This window comes from Eretmochelys imbricata, chromosome 4 (genome assembly GCF_965152235.1).
Source record: "Eretmochelys imbricata isolate rEreImb1 chromosome 4, rEreImb1.hap1, whole genome shotgun sequence".
Classification (NCBI taxonomy): Eukaryota; Metazoa; Chordata; order Testudines; family Cheloniidae; genus Eretmochelys; species Eretmochelys imbricata.
In genome coordinates, this window is record NC_135575.1 from 142,829,497 (window position 1) to 142,842,752 (window position 13,256).

Sequence of the window (13,256 nt, forward strand, 5' to 3'; positions counted from 1 at the left end):
TCCTAATCATGTTTACAGTGGCTTGTGAAAGCTAATGGAATAACAGTACATGGCAGCACGGCTGTTTAGTTACTTTCAAATGTACATTAAAACAAATCTAAAACCTACCAACAAGTTTAACTGCTTTTGTTGCGGTATGTCCAGCTTTTGTTAATTTTCCTGAAGAAACAAGAAAAACGTGTCATTAACAAATCCTAAATCAGAAGACTATTTTGCTTTAAAAGCATGACAAAGCCTGGTGGCGAAAAATTATAAAGCCCTATTTTAGCAATGGTCTTCAATCTTTCAACAGGGTGTTTGAACACTGACAGATCAAAGCTAGCATGCACTGGGATCTAGAAGGGAGCATAAGGCACTTGCTGCAGTGCCTCCTGACAGCTGAATAACTGAGCAGCACTGGTATGGATCTTGGAGGCAGCTATTGCTTATGAGGCTGATCCATAGCCTATTAAAATTAACAGAAAAAAAACCATTGATTTTATATGACTATCAATACCATATTCACCTTTGCAGATAAAAGCATACAATTTGTGATCAAGCTATTGGAGCATAGGAGTTAAGGATTTATTTTCTTAAGGGGTGTGTGGTTGTATTGAGAGAGGAAATTTCAAGGACAAACCAATTGTTTTCTAGCCCCCTTCTTGGGCCTGCCTTCAGCCACAACCGGGTAGGCAAAAGTAAACCCATACTAGCCAAGGAGGAGGAAAGGGCGATATTATCAAAGAGTGACTAGAACGCACCTGCAGAAGCAGCTGGAGTAGCAGATTTAGTCTTCTTAGTAGTAGTACTGTTTCCATCTTTTCTAATATGAGAAAAACAGGATCAGAGATGACAGGTGGATTTCGTAAGTTTTTAAAAAACAATTTCACAAATGTAAAAACAGAAAGAAAATGAATTTTCAAGAATTACTAGCAAAAGTGTTACTTACTATGCATGCATGTCAACACTTACTTTGTACTCAATGCAGCTTTCTTTACGTTCTGTGGAGCCTTCTTCAGACTTACTTTGACCTGTAATTTACAGAAAGAATATGAAGTAAAACTTTACTGTGTTCTCTACACATCTTACCTGTTACCGTAGACTACATATTTTATGGCTCGGAAAAAATTACTACATTTATCCACAATCTTCTGTCCATAAACAAGCAAAAAACGAAAATAGAAAAAAAAAAATCAGAGAAATGTAAGAGGTGGAATCAGATACATTTATATTTGTTTTAGACTACTGTTCCTCCATAGATGGAGATCCGTACCAATCTTAATTCCCCAGAGAAACCTGTAGCTTTAATCATTCATTTTCTAAAGCTAACGTAAGAACCCAACAACAAAACACTACCCTGTTCCCCAATACCCTGCTTACCTGACCAGGAGGTGCTTTTGGTTTTTCTGCTACGCTGATTTTCACACGCTTCCCATTTACCAGCACTGGCACGGTCTCACCATACTTCACAGCTGCTATCACTGCCTCTTTGTAGTTCATTTCTAGGAAGGCCTAGAATAAATTGCAAGTTTGTTCTGAATTATTTGCCATATAATTGAAACCTAAGAATCAAACAATATTTTGTTTTAGGATCTCTGTTCACACCATGTCCATAGCCATGTACATTTAAGGCACTATAAGCATGGCATATGGATGCCACATATTGATGGGCACCTTAGAATATAGCTTACCTCATTTCTAGAGCGAAGCACCAAGAGATCACTAACTTTACCAAATGGCTGAACAATTTTTTTAATATCTTGATCTGAAAAGCCATCATCCGGCAAATCCGAAATATGGAGAACTGTGCCACAACTCAAAAGCTTCTCTCTCAACAGCTGTAAATAACAAAACAATTTTCTAAGCCACGCACATTAGAAGAAAAAAGCTTTGAATGAAAATCGTTGCAATTTAGAAACAGATAGACTGGTAAGTTAACTTTTGGCATTTTTGTTTAATACTAGGATTGACTGTAAACCTGCCTTCCCTTCTTTCAAATCCTTGAGGGGGCCATTTAGGGGTCTGGGGCAAAAATTGGGGATTGGTCCTGCTTTGAGCAGGGGGTTGGACTAGATGACCTCCTGAGGTCCCTTCCAACCCTGATATTCTATGATCCTATGTCTAAAATTTTTTAAATTTACTTGTAAAACATGATGTGGGACCACAGTATAATGTAACTGTAATATTATGATCTATTTTGAATATTAGGGCTATTAGTTTTTAAAAAGTGTTATAGTTTTAAAATCCTTTTAAGTTGTTTGGTCTTATGATGCACAAAGTGCTTCACAGGTTCACAAATACTACCAATGTCATTTAGTTTCATTTGGATATCATCTATTTAATTTACATTTATCCTATTTACAAAGATATAATGTTCTTTTCGTTGTACACTTTGATGATGGGAAATGACATGCGTCTAGCAGCATGACTGGTTGCATCCATCACAACTAAACAGTGCTAAATAATAAATTCTGCAGACACCACCCACTCGTTTATGTATGGTTTAAGGTGCCTATTAACAAATTTATGAGAACAGTCATGTGGTTAAATTATTCAAATGGAACCCAGGAGTTCTGGGCTCAATTCCTATCTTTACCACGGGATTCCCATGTGTATAAGGGCAAATAATCTAATCACTCAGTGCCTCAGCTCCTTATCTGTAAAACTGAGATAGTACTACTTTGTCTGTCTTGTCTATTTAGATTGTAAGTTGCTCTGGACAAGGTCTCGCTCTTAGAATGTGTATATACAAGTGCTTAGCACAATGGGGTCCCTCAGTTGGGGCCTCCAGACAGTACTGTAATACACATTATCATTAATAAATACATAAATGAATGAATAAGAACTACGGAATAGATAGTACTGAAACAAGCACCGCAGAAATGCATATTAATTGGTCAACACCGCACTGTTCTTATTTCTAAAACCAGAAAAGTGAATTCATGCTAAGAAAGATGTCAAAGTCAGAGGCCAGAATGACCTATATGCATCTCCTGAATAATGTTCAGCTTTCAACATATCGTGTTGCAGTACTGCTTATCAGACTTACTAGCAAGTAGTCACTGCTACATTTAGATGACAATTTCTACTATGCAAAGCCAGCAAGCCAGCTGTTTAAAGGGAATAGTTACACCTTTTTCCAAATGATCTCCCTCAAGATGAAAAGTATTAACCAAATTCTCAAAACCACAATTGAAAATACAAAAACACTGACTCTGTTATAAGGAGCAGGACGAGGAGCATTGGTTTCCTTTGCAGCTTTCCCATCAAAATTCATCTCTTTCTTTTCTTGAACACCAGCAGTTTCAGATTTCATTTTAGAAGCAGCTGAGCCAGGCATAGATGATAAATCTTTCTTCAAAGTCTTGTGATGACCTGTAGCACTTAGTGGCTTTTTCATAGGTCCATGCATCTTCCCTACCCCAGAAATCCCTTGTGCAGGTGATGCTTTTCCTATCCCTGAGGACCCTTGTCCAGTTGCTTGAAGTGATTTTTGTTTATTGAACTCTGCAACGAAACTGGCTCCCAAACTTTTTACTACAGCCTCCAAAGCTGCCTTTTTGTCTGAGGAAAAGAAAAACAGTTTTTCTACACAATACATTGTTTATCACTTTCCCAAGCAGAATTGGAGCTGTAAGAAACTGCTTTATCTAAACAAATCTGATAATTTGCAAAAGTGCAAAGGAAAATTATGAAACAAGATAGAAAGGAACCTAATGTTTTTAGTCTAGTTTGTTTTCCTTTTATTGTTGTATATCATTAAAACTGTAGCAAAACCAAAAAACGTTACTTTTTACCATTAACACTGCCTGTTTTATTTCAGCAATACATTCATAGCCTGGACAAAGTAAGTAGGCAACAGTGAGTTTCCGTTCCTAAATATGTGCAGTAGCACAAAGCTGCAACGTTTGGATTGCAAACACTGCAGGGGAATTTTTCAGTATACAAACCTTATTTTTTTCTTTAAGTTCCAATTAAAACAATTAAAATAAAAATATTCTTTTGTAAAAACTTGTGTAAACAAGGTTTAAGTTTTGGGCCTCAATCACCCCAACCACACAGTATATTCCCTTAGCAAGCATAACTCCATTTTCAGAACTAAGTTGCACACATAGTTGCCCAAAAGAATATGAACTTTTAAGAGCTGTACACACTTTCAAACTGGGTGAAACGAAGTGAGAGACAGAGAAGAGGAAAAGAATAAAAAGTGTCCATGTGTACTTTATATTTCTAAAATCTTCCAGCTAGCCTCCTAGAATTTTTTTTTAATCCCATCCTGCTCATCATTCCCCAAGCCACTTTTTAAAAAAACAAAAAACAAAAGACTTTCAAGTGTGAAAGAATTAGTAGAGATTTTAATATAGCTTTCTCTGCTCCTCCCTCCCCCTGCACTACCACCAGCCCTCTCCTCTATTTATTGCCCTTGCCAGTGCATCCTCCTGTTCCTCTTTCCTCTCTTCTATATTGCAGTTGCCAGAGCAGCTTTGCAGTTATTATGCTGCGGGAGGGAGGGTTCTTCAACTGCTCTCTGCTCCAATCTCACCCCATTGATCTAAGAGGTGAGCAGGGGTACTATCAGGGTTCCCTCCCCACTCTCAACTCTAGGGTACAGATGTGGGGACCCACATGAAAGACCCCCTCAGCTTATTTCTACCAGCTTAGGTTAAAACTTCCCCAACGCACAAATTCTTTGCCCTTGGAGGGTATGCCACCACCACCAAATGATTTAACAAAGAATCAGGGAAAGGACCACTTGGAGTTCCTATTCCCCCAAAATATCCCCCGGAGCCCTTACACCCCCTTTCCGGGGGAGGCGAGAGAATAATATCCTAACCAATTGGTTACACAGTGATCACAGACCCAAACCCCCCTGGGTCTTAGGACAATAGAGAAATCAGTCAGGTTCTTAAAAGGATTTTATTTTAAAAAAAGGTAAAAAATCACCTCTGTAAAATCAGGACAGAAAATAACTTTACAGGGTAACAAAAGATTAAAAAACACAGCAGAACTTCCTCTAGGCTTAATTTCAAAGTTACAAAAAAACAGAAATAAACCTCCCTCCAGCAAAGGAAAAATTCACAAGCAAAACAAAAAGTAATATAACATGCTTTGCCTGGCTTTTACTTACAATTTTTGTAATATGAGAGACTTTTAGGATGGTTTATAGGAGAAGGAGTTTTCTGATCTGATGCTTCTCTGCTTCCCAAGAGAACACACAAAACAAAACCTCCCCCCGCCCAAGATTTGAAAGTATCTTCTTTCCCCATTGGTCCTTTTGGTCAGGTGCCAACCAGGTTATTTGAGCTTCTTAACCCCTTACAGGTAAGGAGGAATTCTAGGCTACCCTTAGCTGTATGGTTATGACAGGTACAATTAACGTATTCTCTCAGCAGGCAGTGTAATCCCTTCTCCCCACTACTGACACTGCTAGAAGAAGGCAGGCCTAAGATCTTGAGCAGTGAGGAATCTGATGCCCTTCATAGAATCTGCAATAGTTGATAATGTCACCAAAAGCTAAAATGGTACAGGGATGACATTCCACACTGTTTTAGGTGTTGCTGAGGTTAAAAAAAACAAAAACAAAAAACACTTTTGCAGGAGAAAAAGAAAACTGACATATGGAATTGTTAAAACATGGTTCAGTTCTCATAGCTCAGGAGACACCATCAGCTTACAAAACATCGTAACGGTCTGAAAATTTACCACTTCTATTAACACCTAAAATTATGAAAGGCTTAAGAAAAACCGACCACTTTCTCCAGCATTATTCCAGGCACTTGACAGCAGTTAGTGAACGGTGAGTTCCACTATTTCCACTATATAATCAAATTGGCAGGTGGGCTCAAGGACAGGTAAAGTTCCTGAAAACTACCAAAGTTTCAGTATGATAGCTTGCCCTTTAATTTCTGTAATATCTATTTCCTTACCTGGAGATCTTGTTGTCCTCCTTGATGTCCATTCATTGCTAGCAGATCTTTGGGGTCGTGGACTACACCTCAGAGGATTTCTAGATCGCTGTGGTGACCTAGATCTGTGTCTAGGGCTAGGACGACGCATCTGCCTTGGACTTCGACTTCTTGGTCTAGCTAGCCTGAAACGGCCAGGGCTCCGGGATCGGGACCGGCGAAGCATGTGGCCAGAGCCTGATCCTCTTGAATGCCTAGGACCAGGACTAGCAGAGTTGGAACGTCTCTTTGGGGTCTGATTTTCTTTTCTCTCGCCTTCATTTCTGTGAAACAAATGTAGATGACCAGATTACCCAAAGTAGTTCCTTCTCTAATTTGAAAAGGATCAATTCAATTTAAACAGTCTGTTGAAACAACTTGTGAAAATAAAACTAAAACTGGAGATAAGAGTAGGTGTGCTTCAAACTCCAGTAACACAATTTCCTTCATGGAATTTAAGTACTGGGAATTGAGTTGGAGAGGTGACTAGGATAGAGGTGGCAACATCTGAAGGGAGAAAGAGAGGAAACTAAAAAGATAACCCCAAAGTTCTGAGTGTAAGAGACAGGGAGGATGGTGGTACTGTCAACAACAGAAAGAGGAGGAAAAGAGGGTCCATCAGAAAAAATAATTATGTGTTGAAACTGAGTTTCGTGATGGGCAATGCAGGACAACAGGCCTGCAAAACAGTCAGATACATGGGTATGAACAAAGACAACATGACAGGATTTAAGTAAATATTAGACAGCTGCAAATAGATGCTACCTACATTTGTGTGAACTGATGCAGAGCCAAAGTATATAGGGAGGAAATAATATAGAACAGAGCCTTGATGGCTAGGGGGAGAAGAAGGATCACATGAGAAGACAATGAAAGCAGTCAGAGGTAGTAGAACCTTGATAGACCAGGCCACAAAAGCCAAGGAAGAACAGGATGTCCAGGAGAGACTGATCAGTGGCTAAAAACTGCAAGGTGACTGAAGATTCATAGGTTTCAGAGTAGCAGCCGTGTTAGTCTGTATTCGCAAAAAGAAAAGGAGTACTAGTGGCACCTTAGAGACTAACCAATTTATCTGAGCATAAGCTTTCGTGAGCTACAGCTCACTTCATCGGATGCATTCAGTGGAAAATACAGTGAGGAGATACACAGATTCATACATACAAGATTCATAGAGGTTCTAAGACCAGAAGGGACCATAATAATCTAGTCCGACTTCCTGCATAACACAAGCAATAGAATTTTACCAGTAATTCCTGTATCAAGCCTAGCAGAAACAGATAAGGAAGTAGCAAACGCAAAATGTGAGGATGACAGGAATAGTGGGAAGACAGGGCAGTGTGAGAGAAAGGTAAAGGAGTTGTCACCGCAGTGTGAGGCTGTGTACTAAATCTCATCTTAGTGGAATTTGAAATTAGAGAAAGGCAACCTGTAAAGTCTTATTACTCATATCTCCATTAAAAAACAAAGTTTTTATATCACATAGACCAATCACAGTAGTTAAGTAAAAACGTAACACTGCCCTATGGATGGAAGATCCAGTAACTGCTGCTGAACTGGGAACCATGCACAAGTAATACTTCCAGGCCCTTGAAAAACAGCCAGCAGCTCTGGGTCTGACTGACAGGCTATAATAGCAAGCTACACCCAATTTCTCTCACTGTATTACTATGATACAGATATTCAGAAAAGCCCCACCCCTCAAAAAAATAAAAATAAAACCTTGCACACCCTTAAGCCTACTTAAGGTCCCTCAACCCAAGCATTGCTAATGTTAGAAAAGGTTCCTACCTCTAGGAACATGACATTCTCTTCATTCTGTACTGCACTGAGCACGTCAGTACTCAAAAATAATCCTTAGCAACAAAAACATCCACTCGAAGTTTTAACAAAATTCTCTCTTCAATGAATGTTTCAAAACTTAGTCAGCCATATGTATTCTCAGACAAAATCACTAATACATTTAAAAAGGTGCCTGTGCACTAGATCTGTTCCAAATAATTTTTGTGTTCATATTTTCAGCCTTTTAACGAGAAGCTTCCCAGAAGATACAGAATCATAGAAATGTGTGGCTGGAAGGGACTTTGAGAGGTCCTCAAGTCCAGCTCTCTGGGCTGATGCTGGACCTAGTAAACCTAGAGCATCCCTGATAGGGGGTTTGTCCAACCTGTTCTTAAAAACCTCCAATCATAGGGATTCTACAACCTCCTTTGGAAGCCTAATCTAGAGTTTAACTACTCTTACAATTAGAAAGGTTTTCCTAATATCTAACCTAAATCTCACTTGCCACAGATCAAGCCTATTACTACTGTCCTACCTTCAGTGGATATGCAGAGCAAATGATCACAGTCCTCTTTGTAACAGCTCAACGTATTTAAAGATAGTTTTCAGACTCCCCCTCAGCCTTCTTTTCTCAAGTCTAAACATGCCCAGTTTTTTTAAACTTCCCCCACAAGTCAGGTTTTCTAAAAACCTTTTATCGTTTGTTGCTTTCCTCTAACCTCTCTGCAATTTACCCACATCTTTCCTGAAGTGTAGCCCCTAGAACTGGACGCAGTGCTCCAGCTGAGGCCTCACTAGTGCCAAGCAGAGCTGGACATTTACCTCCCATGTGTTACATACAAACACTCTTTGTTAATATACCCCATAACAATATTAGCCTTTTTCACAAATGCATCACCCTGTTGCCTCATATTCAATTTGTGATCAACTATAACCTCCAGCTCCTTTTCAAAAGTACTACTGCATAGACAGTTATTCCCATTTTGTAGTTGCGCATTTGATTTTTCCATCCTAAATCAGGTACTTTGCACCTGTCTGAATATCGTCTTGCTGAATTCAGATAAATTCTCCAACGTGTCAATGTCATTTTGAATTCTAATCCTCTCCTCCAAAGGGCTTGGAACCTTTCCCTCTTGGTGTTATCCTCAAATTTTATAAGCACACTCTCCACTCCATTATCCAAGTCATTAATGAAAATATTGAATAGTACCAGACCTAGGACTGACCCGTGGTACCCCACTAGATACATCATCTTAGCTTGACAGTGAAACGTTGATAGTTACTCTGTGATTATGGTCTTTCAACAAGATGAGTACCCATCATATAGTAATTTCATCTAGACCACATTTCCCTAATTTGCTTATAAGAATGTCATGTGGAACTATGCCAAAAGCCTTACGAAAAATCAAGGTATATCACATCTACTGTTTCTTCCCTAGCCCCTAGACCAGTAACGCTGTCAAAGACAGAAATCTATCATTTCATGATCACCTTCATGCAAATTGCAAACATCTTGCTTAAAAGGTATAGGCCAACTTCAGGAAACAGAAAATTATCCATCTCTTTCCTGATTTATACACAAGAGAGGCTAAAAATACACACAATTCTGAACAGAATATTCTGATTTTGCTGAAATATAAACAGAATTAAGCGAACAAGAGTAGAGATTTCAGTCTGTATTTTCAAATAAAGTTGCTTCAGAATTCATGTATGCATAGATCTTAAGGTCAGAAGAGACTATCAGATCATCTAGTCTGACTTTCCGTATAACACAGGCCATAGGTAATGGTGACATACTACCTAATGAGCCCAATAACTTGTGCTTGACTAAAGCATATCTGCCAGAAAGGCATCTAATCTTGAGCAAGACAGTACTGTTCTCCACACTTTTCCAGAGACTGTTCCCTCAGCCTTGTACTTTTCTCTGAAAAAGAGTAGCCCCAACAGTACAGTATTGCTGTTGTATAGAGAACCTATGATAAAGCATAAGAAACCCTCATTTAGTATAATTGTACAATAAAAACTTAAGGGCACCACAGCTATTACTCACAAGAGGTAAACTAGATAAAGGAAAAGTAAATCACTATTGTATTCATTTTTTATTGTTGGAGTAATTGAAAATTGCCTGATTTCTCAAAGGTAGTTACCTCTTTGAAGAATGGACCTCAGGATTCCAATCAGGATACCTGTTTTAAAAATAAAATAGTCAATGCAACAAGTTGAACTTGCAACCTGAACTACTTTAATATTAGATTTCCAACTATGTTCCTAACTTATTTTCACTGCAATAGGTTTGGTAGCTCAAGTACTGGAGCAGGAACAACTGTAAGTATCTAATGCTAGCTTAAACTCTCTCCTAATCACCCAAAACAAATAAGGATGACAGATACATATAAGGCTAGTTAAAGAAATATGACAGTGATATGGTATACCGTATGACTACCGTATAAATGTACACACAAATAACAGAAATCCCTTACTGTTGACGTAACTGACGGCAGCTCTCAATGTGAGCAGGATTATTCTGATGCTGAATCCAATCCTGTTGGAGGAAAAGATATCCACAGAAGTTTAATAATGTATAAATGCCAAAATTTGTCCAAAATTAATATAAAGCAAATTTTTCTATTGTGTCTTCCATCACTGACAAAATTTTAGTTATCAAAAAATCTGATGTTTAGTTCAACTCTCTCATCTTAAATGACTATATTTTATACTAAATAAAAAACCACCAATATCACATTAAATTTGTTAACCAACACACACATACAAATGACGTCTTTAGCAAGAGTTAAATAGAAACAATGCATTAAACTAATCAATTTGCTTCAAACGAGTGAGTGGTTTCAGTCATCATTACTTAATTCCATCCTTAGAGGTTTTTAAGGCCCAGCTTGGCAAAGTCCTGGCTGGGATGATTTAGTTGGGGTTGGTCCTGCTTTAAACAGGGGGTTGGACTAGATGAACTCCTGAGGTCTCTTCCAACCCTAATCTTCTATGATAACTTAAAAAAAACGTTTAACAGCAGGTTTATGTATAAGACTATTAGCTATCATCTAAAAAATTTAGAGTTTAATGTGTTGTTACTTACATTGAGAAAATCTGACAAACCGAGAACTGCATAATTTCAGCAACACATGTTAGATATCAAAAGCTAAGTCATTAAGACTTATGCCATTATATTAACGCCTCAAACTCAAGAACAGAATTTTAAAATGTTTAGCCTTACTTATGCATTAAAATATATTGTAAACAAAATATTTTAAACTTTTATTTTCTGTCATTTAATTCACGTGGAGAGGAAGCATTTTTTACCACATATAAACACAGAAATATTTATTTATATTTGGGAACATTTGGCTGGAAATTAATAACTGTGACACTATAGCCTAAAGGACCAATGCCTCACCTGCAAACCCTTATGTGCTTAAAGTTAAGACCATATATGAGTAGGCCAAATGAGACTAATTAAGGTTTGCAAGACTAGGGCGAAAGACATTATTGCCTAATCTACACTAGCAAATTGACCTACCTTTTGCTGAAAATTATTGGTACCAACAGGCAGTTTGTCAGTACAGACAGGTCTTATGGCCCCAAACTTGTAAAGTACTGAGTGTTCTCAAATCCCAATGAAAGTTTCCCTAAAGCCAACTGCCATTCCACTTTAATAATGGTTTAAAAAACAGATATTATATATTGCAACTAAACATGTAAACTTTTACAAAATAGCAAAATTCTAATGTAACACCAGTTTTGCAACAGAATAAAAACCAGTTTTTAAAATCAATTAAATTGAAGTCCCATGCTACCGAAGCCGTAAGTGTTCCTTGTTGCAAGAACACAGTTACTGGTAAAAGCATATTATTTTTCCAAACACATTTCAGAGTTTGTACATAATATTAAAACAAATCACCTTGTGTGAAATTTTAGAATACTGTCCTGTCTTCCTCCACATGCTAGCAGAAGTTATCAAGATGGCGCAGAGAAGTATTTGTAATGGCTTTTTTCGTTTAAAGCCACAAAAAGGGAAATTCAACTAACCCTGTCCTCAACTAGATCGCTCCACTTCAGTAACGCAGCAAAATTGGTACAAAACAGCACCTCACTGCTCGGCATTACCCACATACCAAAACAGCAGCATGAGTTACAAACTAAAAAACAGGTTTCAGAGTAACAGCCGTGTTAGTCTGTATTCGCAAAAAGAAAAGGAGTCCTTGTGGCACCTTAGAGACTAACCAATTTATTTGAGCATGAGCTTTCGTGAGCTACAGCTCAGTGAGCTGTAGCTCACGAAAGCTCATGCTCAAATAAATTGGTTAAACTAAAAAACAAAATTCAGGTGTTGAAAGTTTATTTCTATTTAAAATCGGTAAAACAAAGTTAAAATAAAACTTCCTATAGCTTATTTTTTTTAAGCCAGTCTCAGAGGGGTTGTGAGGATTCATTACTAGTGTTTGTAAAACATTCTGAAGATTCAAAGTGCACAGTATTACTCATACTTTAATAGTAACACTTGTTTTGACAAAATATATTAAGAATTTTTTTTTTTTTAAAAAAGACTACTATTGAAATTGTTTTCATTCAGGAACAAAAATATTTCAGGTTTCAGCGTGGTAGCCGTATTAGTCTGCATCAGCAAAAACAACAAGGAGTCCTTGTGGCACCTCTAAGGTGCCACAAAATATTTCAGACTCTGAGACACTACGACTGCCATAGTTGACTGCAAAACTGTATGCATAGCAAAGTACACTTATTTAAAAATTGCAACTTGCACTAAAATACAAATAAATTTTCATAAACTACTTCTCCCAAAACTCAGCATCCATTTTTCCTACTCTTAGAATAAAATGTCTGTAGGCTGAACACTTGTAGCTAAAAAAAATTGGAGTTTAAATTGATTAATCTGTGGAAACGAAAGGGAAAGCAATTAACCCACCCACCATCTTCCTTCTGGTCCCAAATGAGAAAAACCACCACTCATTTCAGGGAGGGGTGTAAAGACGCCATTTTTGTTTCCAAGTCTCCTTTTAGCTAGCAATCCAACTAGCATTAACTAGAATGGCAGACAAAGTGATACATACAAATAAGCTAATCATTCGTTCTGAACTTTAATTTCCCCAATTCCCTCTGGTATTTCATATAATCATCATTCCCAATGTATTTCCTTCCAATTTCCAATCTGATTCCCTCTATCCCCAGGACTATCCCTCTCCCACCCTGCAATATAAGAATTTTCTTTCTGAAAAAGGTATGAACCAAGATCCCTCTATAGCATCGTAAGTGTTCCTCTTTTAGAGAGTCAAGCCTCATCTACATTAGCATCACACCTGCCATGCCAGGTTTGTTGCCCAATTACAATATTCAATGAGCATGTAACAAATTCATTCAACACTGAAATTACAAACCAATCTCATTCTAAAAATAGGGGATACTGACATTTTTAAAGCTAATATGTATTTCTACTGTACAATTTACCTAGAACGGTGATGTTAAGTCATGAAGAAAGTTACATTTCCTGGATATAGTCACTAAATGAGTTAGAACAATCCTAGT

General features: G+C 37.7%; 1 protein-coding gene across 4 annotated transcripts in view; it reads right to left on the minus strand.

The window, feature by feature from the left end:
* ZNF638 (zinc finger protein 638) overlaps positions 1-13,256 on the minus strand; it is a 74,023-nt gene that overhangs the window by 46,989 nt on the left and 13,778 nt on the right. For all 4 annotated transcript variants that reach the window (XM_077816063.1, XM_077816064.1, XM_077816062.1 and 1 more), the window contains 9 exons: positions 10,184-10,245; positions 9,851-9,889; positions 5,907-6,208; positions 3,194-3,543; positions 1,671-1,817; positions 1,360-1,491; positions 952-1,010; positions 741-802; positions 109-159 (listed from right to left, as the gene is read on the minus strand). In XM_077816063.1, the coding sequence (XP_077672189.1) occupies positions 109-159; positions 741-802; positions 952-1,010; positions 1,360-1,491; positions 1,671-1,817; positions 3,194-3,543; positions 5,907-6,208; positions 9,851-9,889; positions 10,184-10,245 (1,204 nt within the window). The remainder of the gene's footprint in view (positions 1-108; positions 160-740; positions 803-951; positions 1,011-1,359; positions 1,492-1,670; positions 1,818-3,193; positions 3,544-5,906; positions 6,209-9,850; positions 9,890-10,183; positions 10,246-13,256) is intronic.